The sequence below is a fragment of the Acanthochromis polyacanthus genome, chromosome 14 (genome assembly GCF_021347895.1).
Source record: "Acanthochromis polyacanthus isolate Apoly-LR-REF ecotype Palm Island chromosome 14, KAUST_Apoly_ChrSc, whole genome shotgun sequence".
NCBI lineage: Eukaryota > Metazoa > Chordata > Actinopteri > Pomacentridae > Acanthochromis > Acanthochromis polyacanthus.
In genome coordinates, this window is record NC_067126.1 from 10,490,964 (window position 1) to 10,501,361 (window position 10,398).

General features: G+C 39.8%; 2 protein-coding genes across 2 annotated transcripts; both read left to right on the top strand.

Annotated features, from left to right (window-relative positions):
* Positions 1-140: 140 nt before the first annotated feature.
* dbr1 (debranching RNA lariats 1) lies at positions 141-5,032 on the top strand. Its single transcript, XM_022220348.2, has 9 exons — positions 141-305; positions 1,643-1,917; positions 2,317-2,441; positions 2,523-2,603; positions 2,697-2,782; positions 2,859-3,083; positions 3,353-3,430; positions 3,512-3,657; positions 3,980-5,032. The coding sequence occupies exons 2-9, from the start codon at positions 1,721-1,723 to the stop codon at positions 4,692-4,694; spliced, it is 1,653 nt and encodes a 550-aa protein (XP_022076040.1). The 5' UTR covers positions 141-305; positions 1,643-1,720; the 3' UTR covers positions 4,695-5,032.
* A 1,649-nt stretch (positions 5,033-6,681) lies between these two features.
* Positions 6,682-9,980, top strand: LOC127537204 (uncharacterized). The gene is made up of 2 exons (XM_051959225.1): positions 6,682-7,844; positions 8,040-9,980. The coding sequence occupies exons 1-2, from the start codon at positions 7,135-7,137 to the stop codon at positions 8,044-8,046; spliced, it is 717 nt and encodes a 238-aa protein (XP_051815185.1). The 5' UTR covers positions 6,682-7,134; the 3' UTR covers positions 8,047-9,980.
* Positions 9,981-10,398: the final 418 nt, after the last annotated feature.

The following is a 10,398-nucleotide window of genomic DNA, read 5'->3' on the forward strand; positions in this document are numbered from 1 at the left end:
TAAAAATAATATGATAATAAATATTCAAAAAACACAAATTACCAACTACTAACTGTGGCTGCAAGCATATAAAAAACCCACAATGAAATAAATTAGATCCGTTTTGTTGCCGAATCTGCTGCCAACAGTCTGGTTCGCCAAAGCTGACTGCGCATGCGTACACCGTGTGGAGACGAGGTGGGAAAATTCGTTCTATCGGTTGCTGCCATAAACCTGCGACATAAACATGCTTTTTTAGAACAAGTTCGTGACTTTACGGCTGATAAATAGAAAAAAACGGACTCTTCAGCTGTACACTAGTTCCAGTAAGTACTCTATTTGTCAGTTTATTGATAAATATGCTTTTCTTGTGGTGTGGGTTCTTGTTAGATTAACTACGTAGCCTAGCTAGCTATCACATGTTGTGTTTTGTATCTAATTCCAGCATTGAAGCTTCTAGTAGCCAGTTACTGGATACTATTGCAAGCAATAGACAAAATATTGTACAACTTTTTTTCTTCCTCCAAGCAACAGCAACCCCATGTATGAAATAAAAAACATCCTGTACTGTTGATATCAACGTTTTCAAAGTAACTTGACACCAAAGTAAATGTGCCCCAGTGTCTGAATATTTAACGTGTTTAAAGATGTGTTCAGGTTAGCTTCTGTTACTGTGGCTTTCATTCATTCACTTCATTCTTTTAGCATGTTAGCAACTGATTATTTACATTTACAGCATCTGAAATAATTCCAACATTACATGTATGTACACTCTGTAGCAGTGTGAGTAATTAAAGTCCATTTCCATCTCCATGTCTGATTGTGTCACTCATATAAACTAGACATTTAATTGTGAAATCTACTCAACGCAGCTGAAACTAAATTTTAAGTTTGTACAAGTGGACTGATTAATCTTCTGATCATTTTTCCAGAGCTAAAAGTCCTCAGATGTAAATATTGAGGTGACAATAGTATGAAATGCATACCGTGAATTTTCATTTTGACTCAAAGAAATTCCAAATGTTTGTCATTTTTCACAATTTTTCTGCCAATTGTTTCACAACTAATTGATTAAACAATCAATAGTTTCAGCTGTCTAGCCATATTATTTCTATTCTGTAATGAAGAGGATAGATCAATTTAGGGAAAACATAACTTAGAACTTCCAAAGTGCATTGATATATTGTAGCATACTTCGTGTTAAAACTTTATAAGTACAATTGAATACACCCTGTCTGTCCTACAATTCAGTCACAAATATTTATCATATTATTTCCGTGCAAGAGGAAATACTCTTCATCTTAATTTTTGTTGTTTTTATTTACTATGCTGCTGTAATGTGTGAATTACCCCCACGAGGGATGAATATCTTATCTTATCTTATCTTTTTTTTTTTTTCTGAAATTATGTACTGTTAGAGCTTTAAAACATGTTATGGAGGTTTTCACAAAAGACACTACTGAAAGTGTGACTGTCACACAAGGAGGATGACATGAATTTGTAAAAAAAACACTGACTCAACAGTGAAAACCCATTTATTATTTACAAAACTACAGCATTAGTCTTAGTCCTTTAATAGCAGTACCTTTTCCATCCTAAATAGCTGCTCTGCTTTTAGTGAAAGGAATTGCTACATATTTAAACTTTGCCTGTGTCTCTACAGATCACTGAGTGTCTGAGGTGAGACCAGAAATCAGACTAGCCCTCCCAGTGAATGTGAGTGTCTTTGGGACTCCGCAGCATGAAGATCGCAGTCGAAGGCTGCTGCCATGGGGAGCTGGACAAGATCTACGAAACCATCGAGTACCTGGAGAAGAAGGAAGGTGTGAAGGTCGACCTGCTGCTCTGCTGTGGAGACTTTCAGGCCGTCAGAAATGAGGGAGACATGAAGTGCATGGCAGTGCCTGCCAAGTACAGGACGATGCAGACTTTTTACAAGTCAGTGTTTTGCTGTTTTTGTTTATGTTTGAGGACATGAGTGAGAGCATTCAGCCCTCTGGACAGTTTTTTTTACTGAAAACAGCACAACCATGGATAGAAGTAGAGAGAACACAGGAATGTATTTTCTGCAGTATGACACTTTTAAAGTGCTGTAAATCATAAAAAAGAGAAAACATAAGTTGAAATGTCTTTATTTTACAAAAATCGAATCTCATGATTTTAAACTGTGCACATCATTAGTTCAAGAACCGTCAGAAAGTTAAATGTCTCATGATTCTCATTGTTTTTACTGGTGCACACCAGGATAAATGGAGTCATTTTAGTGAGGTTAAAAAAAATAGTTAAAAACTCCACGTCAGGGGCATCTAAAGCTGTGAATTCCTGTCTGTGTTGCAGGTACTATTCAGGAGAGAAGAAAGCTCCAGTCTTGACCATCTTCATCGGAGGGAACCATGAAGCTTCCAATCACCTGCAGGAGCTTCCTTATGGGGGCTGGGTGGCTCCAAACATCTATTATCTGGGTATGAAGCAGCAGATAACGTTTATATGTGTCCACCTGCTTCTCGACATGCCCCGGGCTTGACTTGACCGTGTGTCTGCAGGTTATGCTGGTGTTGTTCGCTACAAAGGGATCAGGATCGGAGGTTTATCTGGAATCTTCAAATCACATGACTACAGAAAGGGTGAGGTTATTTATTGCATTATTTTAATTTGTTTGACGCAGTAAATGGTTGGCTCGCTTTGCAATATGTTTACAAGGATGGTGTCTCTTCAAGGTCACCACGAATTCCCTCCGTACAACCCAGAAACACTTCGAAGTGTTTACCACATCAGAAACATTGAGGTTTTTAAACTAAAACAGGTAAATATCAGTTCAGCTCACTGCTCAGAAGATTGTGTATCTGTGCATTAATTTGGAAATAATTATCTCCACTCAGATCCAGATGCCTGTGGATATTTTCATGAGCCACGACTGGCCTCGTGGGATCTACCGCTACGGAAATACAGGCGACTTGTTACGAAAGAAGAAGTTTCTGCGTCAGGAGGTGGAGTCCAACAGTCTGGGGAGTCCAGCAGCCGAGGAGCTGCTCGCTCACCTGCAGCCCAACTACTGGTTCTCCGCACATCTGCATGTGAAATTTGCCGCCGTTATGCAGCATCCGGTGAGAGCAGCGGCATTTCTGCAGCTAGATAAAGACAATAATAACATCGGAATATGTCCAGAAGGTCTAACTGGCAACAATCATATTTCTTTGCAGCGTTTCATTGCACCAAAATGTAGTTTTGCAAGTTAGTCAGTGTACAGGAGTCTTTTTTTTTGAAATGTTTGAAAATGCTCAGCCATCTCCTATGCACTTGCCTCTTGAAAATAGACAAGCAAATGTATGAAATAAATGAATGACAACAAATTAATGAGCTCTCTTGTCTTCAGCCCAAAAGTAACTCTGCCCCACGTGTCACCAAATTCCTGTCTCTGGATAAATGTCTCCCCTACAGGGAATTCTTACAGGTGAGTCAGAGTTTAGTTAATACATCTACAAAGTCTGCGTTAAGGTGTAAAGGTTTAATGGTTCTACCACTTGTGTTTCAGATTGTGGATGTTGCAGAGAGACCAGGTTCCTCTGAGGGTCTGGAATATGATCCAGAGTGGCTCGCTATCCTGAAGGCCACCAACAGTCTGCAGAGGACCAGTCCTTATCCCTGGAACCCCCCAGAGAACAACGGCCTGCATGACCGGTACAATGTAACACTGCAATAATAATAATAATATGAAGAACTGCTGCACTGCTACATTATTTCTTAAACTATATGTTCTGTTTATTCTAGGTTTTTAGGTTATTGAAATAATCGTTTATTCAGCATGGGTCCATCTTTGATATTTACTGCAACGTATTATTTATTCTGCTCTGTATGTTGCTGGACCTGGACAACAAATTTGGTTTCTTTATGTTTTCAACATCTTTGAATGACAGTGAACTGATCTGAAAATAAGTTTTTCTGTTACTTAAAAGATGTTCTGTCTTCTAATGTAGTAATGTGTTCTGTCTGTGCCTGTCAGGTGGGACTTCTCAGCCTCAGAAGCAGCCATGATGGAGGTGATGGAGGATCTCAGCGGTGAACTCGGCGTCCCAGACAACTTCAGCCGGACGGTGTCGTCCTACGACCCCAACAGGCCTCAGCCTTATACCGCCCCGAGCTGCAGCACCAACCCTCAGACCACCGAGTTTTGTGCCAAGTTGGGTCTGACTGACATCTACGCCGCCGCCGGACAGCGAGGCGACGAGGCGACGAAGGTTCAGGGCGGTGAGGATGACGAAGACGGAGAGAGTGCAGGAAGTACAGACGAGCCCAGCGAGTATCCGAGTGACACCTCAGGACTGTCGAGTTCGTTTAACCCCGATGAGATCACGATCGAGGACGAGTGGGAAGAAGAGGAGGAGCCAAAATCAGATGCAGCAGAGGGTGAACTCCACGCACCGAGTCGGCTGCTTCTCCCTGAACCCAAATCGGATATTTCGTCGTCTCCTCTGTCCCGCCTCATGAACCTGCCGCCTCCCTCCCACTCCACGCCGGCGGCAGCTCAGCCTGGAGCAGAAAGGGAAGGACGGTGTGATGATGACGGCGAGGAGGACGAAATCACATCTGCACGAATCCTCAAACGAAGCAGCAATGAGTTTGTGGACGGCGGCAGCAGAGGCCCAACGCCCAGAATCAAACGCAGGAACCAGGTGATCTATACGGCGACTGAGGATGATGAGGAGTGTGAGGGTTAGAGGTCATCAGTGGACCGTTTTTTTTAGTTTATACTGGTTAGAAATTAATTTATGTGTCTGCAGTCTGACTTTAGCACCGCTCCTCATAAAGTTTGTTCAAATGCCCTATAAACAGACTGTATACAACAAATGAGACTCTATTTCTATATACAGGCAACTAAAGCTACAAAAATGAGTTTTTTTGTTGAAATATGATTTTTATATATTTTAATCAAATCAAGAATTTTTTAGACAACAGATTTTTGAGTTTTGCTTATTTTTTGTACATGAAACTTCTAAATTGAAGAGGCTGAAAACGTGACAAAAGATTTTTAAAATAAATTTAATGACACAAACTAAAGGTTACTTGTGATTTTTTTTGTTGTTGTTGTTGTTTCATTCACTGTTTTGTTTAACATTTACAGACTTTAGGTGCTGTTTTATTGAGCTCCAACACTTCACGTCACCCTGAACCTACTGATGAATAAATAGGGGACTTCTGGTTGTTGAATTTAATGAGCTTTTATTTGTTTTAGTTCAGGTGATATTTTTACTCTTGACTCAAAATACAAGATTCGGGGCAGCTTTCTGATTAACTAAATTGTGTATTTTGCACCATATATCCTGAAACAATCAGAAAAGGTGACATCCCCACACGTTTTGATGTTCAAGGATTGCAGTGGGGCCATACAGCATCAAACAGTTCAGGTGAAGAGTTAACGGTCGGTGAATTCAGAGAACATCATCAGTGTTAGACTTCATTATTTGTCTGTTGCTCTGGAGGTTTAAAACAAAATATAGCGACCATAAAGAGCAGAACAATAATCAAAATGACCTTTATAGCCTCAAAAGAATCTGTCAGACAAAGATTTATTTCAAAAACATTATTTCAGAGACACACATGGTCACCATCTTCTTCTCAAAGGTGTTTTTATTCATTTGCAGCGTCCTCCTGCTGTTTCATGCAGCTATAGCTTAACAGTAGTCATCCACAGTGGTCTCCGATGAACCGCAGCCTGCTGGAGATTATTGGTATTTGGTGCCACCTTAAGTGTTTGTGTGGAGCTGCTGGTTGATAGCTATGGTTGATTTGCTCCATTTCTTTTGATTTCTTTGTGAAGATGAGCTTGATTGAGTTTGGAGCTGGTGTGATCGTATAAAGCACTCTGGTGGAAATAACCTCCTCTAAGAAGCTTTTTGGAGCCTTGACAGAACCATGAAGCTACATTCCAGGTAGATACAATCAGAGATTCGGCAATCTCAAAGGTTGGTAGGTATCTGAGGTTCTTCTCTAAAATCCCACTCACAACTCCCCAAGGTCAGCGCTTACACATGCACAACGGCTTGAAATCCACTCCTTGCAGCAGGGAGGAGCATCCCTATCTGTGATTCTTCATGTACAACCATGAAAAATCTCTGTGGAAGAGTCAACTACAGCTGCTGAAAAACCAGAGGCTGGAGTTGACTCCTCCACAGAGAAGCCTGTCCATCTTTAAATGTGACAAAGAAAAACTCCTGAAAGTGTTCAGCTCTGTGTCAACATGCTTCACTGTACACCTTCAAACTGGAAGAACATGCAGAACAACCTAAAGGAAGCAGTTCAGGTTCTGGTTTCACTTCCAGCTGCTTATGTTTTAGTTGGTTCAGGGGATGTTTAGATCAAGTTTTGTTCTCCTGATCTGATCAAAGTAATTTAATATTTAGTCCCAATTGGATATCATTTAAATAAGCATCAAACAATGAATCAAATCATCTGTATCTGTCCTTTGCATTGTCTTCATTAGCAGCCTGCTAGCTCAGTTGCCATGACAACGTGTTATTTTCCGAATCTCTGTCTCAGTATGAAAGAATTCTGGAACTCAAGTTAAACTTTTGAATGCTCAGTGAATTTTGTTTCTGGACAAAGACACAAGCAAACAAGGACAGAAGCATCAAACACCTTCTCCCGAGAGTCGACACCATTTCTGACAGCCAACCGACAGAAAAGACATCTTCTTTTGACAGCTTTCTTTTCCATTAAGGTAAGTAAATAGTTTTCTCATAACAAAATACACTTTAAACATTAGCTCGACTTTCAGTACTGAACAAACTCGATATTTTTAAATGAACATCGAAGGCAAACAATCCAGTTTCCTTCTTACCAAAGCTCCACACTTGAACACTTTAATCTAATATAAGACACATTTTAACCTCAGTCTTGCATAACTGACCTGATCTTTCCCAGAGAATCTGAAAGTACACACATTTAAACTGTAACACTCCTCTTCTGCAGTAATGACAGCTGAAACCTGAGCTATACTATAGATGTCATTTGTAATATGACTTTTTCTGCTAAATCAGTTTGAGTATTCTGTGTAATATTTTACTTTCAGGTGTATATAGAGTGCAATACTTTGTTTTTCAGCCCTAATATTCAGCTTTCAGGTTTCATTACTTATATACCGCCCTACAGAAATCCATCATGGAGCAACCGATGAAGAGAAAGCTGACCGATGACACTGAGATCTCCTCTGACTGCATGAAGATGAGGATCTCTGACATGACGCCCCTCAGAATAACCTCAGACTTCTCCTCCTCAAAAAGACTGGTTGAAGTCGTGAAGACCCCGCCCAAAGTCTGGATCATCGGGTCCAGCTACATCCGACGAGCAGAGGACGCGGCCCCCAAAGAGTTCGGAGCCAATCTGGGTCTGAACGCCAGAGTCCACTGGTTTGGCAAAGGAGGCCTGAGATGGAGCGGCGTCATTCCCCGTTTCTACGCCGAGCTGGCCCAGCAGTCTCCCCCCGACGTTTTGGTGGTTCACGCTGGAGGCAACGATCTCGGACTCGTGTCTCCGATGGAACATGCCGCCAACATCCAGGCTGACCTGGTGCACCTCCACAAGGCCTTCCCCTCCATGGCCATCGTCTTCTCAGCCATAAACGAGCGTAAGGCTTGGAGATACGGGAAGCCTGTCAAGATCAACGCTGACCGTAAGATTGTCAACAGATACATCAGCAAGACTGCTGGAAGCTTCGCTGGCCGGGTTATTGAGCACCACTCCCTCAGACACTTTGAAAATGTGTTTCTTCCGGATGGGGTGCACTTTAACCAGCGGGGGAACAGAATCTTCTTGACCAAGATCCGTAATGACATCAGGGAGATTCTGCAGCCAGCTGCCCCAAGCAACAGGTAAGTTGTAGATAAAGTCATATATTATTATTGTTTTTAGAAGAATTTCTGCTCCACCAGCTTTGATTTTTCTTCAAGTTTAACAGCATAAATCAAGGACATAATAAAATAAAACAACAAAAAAGCTATTTTAGCTCATGTAAAAGTTGAAATATGCATATTACTAAAATACAAAAATGTCTTTATCTTCTGCAGATCATGAAGAGCCAGTCTACACCAGGACACCATTATTTATTTGCTTTCTTTTCTTTCAGTTATTTTGTTCTTTATTGTGCTCATATATATATATGTATATAATAAAAATATTAAAACATATAATATTTGTCAATAATGTACTATGCTGTGTGACCAAATACCCAGATATCTTTATGGTGTTCTTATCCTTTGATCTTCCTCAGTGTACCTGTTATAACCCGTTTCTATAGTGGAGGGTATGAACTCTGGATTTATTGCTATTTTAGTAATTCTAAAGATGGAGTTTGAAAGACCTAACTTCTTCCTGACTATTGACCAAACCTTCTTTGTTTCTTTGATGCACTCGTTTGTGATTTTCACCCCCTTTAGTATTTTCTTGCTTAAAAATGGAAGGGATTCCAAAGGGAAATTTGAACAAGAACTATTTTCCATTTCTACCCATATAGATTCTGTATCCTTAGTTATCCACATAACAATTGCTCCAAGTTGAGCTGCCCAGTAGTAATTTTTTAAGTTGGGTAAATTCAACCCACCTTTCTCTTTAGAGCCCTGAAGAATGTTATATTTAATTCTTGCCCTTTTATTTTGCCACACAAACTTTGATATATTTTTGTCTAATATTTTTTAAAAATTGTTTGGTACTTTAACAGGCAGTGATTGAAACAAAAATAACAGTCTAGGCAATATGTTCATTCTCACTGCTTCGATTCTCCCTATCAACGGCTATATCCCTATGCAATTCCCTTATCAACTTTCCATTATTTGCTTCAAAAAGTTGTGAGATGGATGGAGTGATAATAATACCTAGATATCTAAATCCATTATTAGACCATTTAAATTTCACTATATCCTCTAGTTCTGCTGGAAATATCCCTGAAAGCATCATGGAGACAGATTTGGATTCATTAACTAAATATCCTGATATTTCTCCATATTCTGCAAGGTTATTCATAAGTGCTGGAATAGATGATACTGGTTTGCTTATGTACATGAGTATATCATCCACGAATAAAGAAAGCTTATGTTCTACACCTCCCTGGTCTATAATTCCTTTAATTTTCTCACTAATTCTTATTGATTCTGCCAATGGTTCAATGCTAATGGCAAACAATAAGGGACTAAGACAATCTCCTTGTCTAACACCTCAAGGGGAAGAAATCAGAGCAACACCCATTTACTTTAATCCTTGATTTGGGGTTCCTATAAACAATTTTTACCCAATCTATGAATGAATTATTGAACCCAAATTTTGCCAGTATATTATACAGAAATTGCCACTTCACACTGTCAAATGCCTTATGTGCATCTAAACTAAGCAACATATTATCCTCTTTGTTCTGCTTAGTAGCACATGAAATAATATTTAATGTTCGTCTAATATTGTTAGCCCCCTGCCTCCCTGGAATAAATCCTGTTTGGTCAGGTTTGATTATTTTTTTAATATGTTTCTGTATTCTCTGTGCTAAAATGCTTGTCAATATTTTTAAGTCAGTACACAGTAGGCTAACAGGTCTATAGTTTTCGCACAATACTGGCTCCCTCCCCTCTTTGTGTAGTACTGAAATAATGGCTTCTGACCAGAGGCGTCACTAGGTTTTAAGGACGGGGGGGGCTTAGCCCCCAGGAGATGCACAGGATGGGAGCGAACATTTAATTTTACAGCTAACAAAAACTGAGAAATTGCTTTTCCACATTAAGATTTAGACTTATTCAGAGATACTTTACTGTGTAAATGTTTTACACCACAGTGGCCATGACTTTTGCTCACAACACAATAACTCAGAGCTGCCAAGTTGTGACCAGACCTCAGAGATTTGGTTTGTGCAGGAAGCTGATGGGGGGTCTGGGGGTCTTCCCCCAGAAAATTTTGAAAATTACTGATCCTATTTCCTGCATTCTGGTATATTTTATGAGCATTTTGTTAAAATCTTATTATAGAGGGATAATAAAAAAACAACATTGAGCTAAAAAAAAAAGTTAAAAAAAAAACTGCAACGGCAGGCAGTATTGAAAATGGTTCTTCATGTAAAATATGGATGAAGGTTCTGTGGCTGGATGTGCACAACACATTTCAGCATTTCCCATAAATATCTGCATAACTGAAATAACTCCAGCAACCACTTGTAACATTTGTCTTGGAGGATTCTAACGCACAATAGCTTCAATTTGACCACATCAGCCAACTAAACAATAAAAAGTGCTTAAGCAAAAGCAAAACATCTTAATATCTTAAATTATCTATTCACTGAACAGAATTACAATCAGACACTAAACTCTGTCTCACAGGAGCAGGATGACATGGACTAAAATCAGGACTAAACCAGATCTGACTGGATATCACAGGAGCAGGGTATCATGG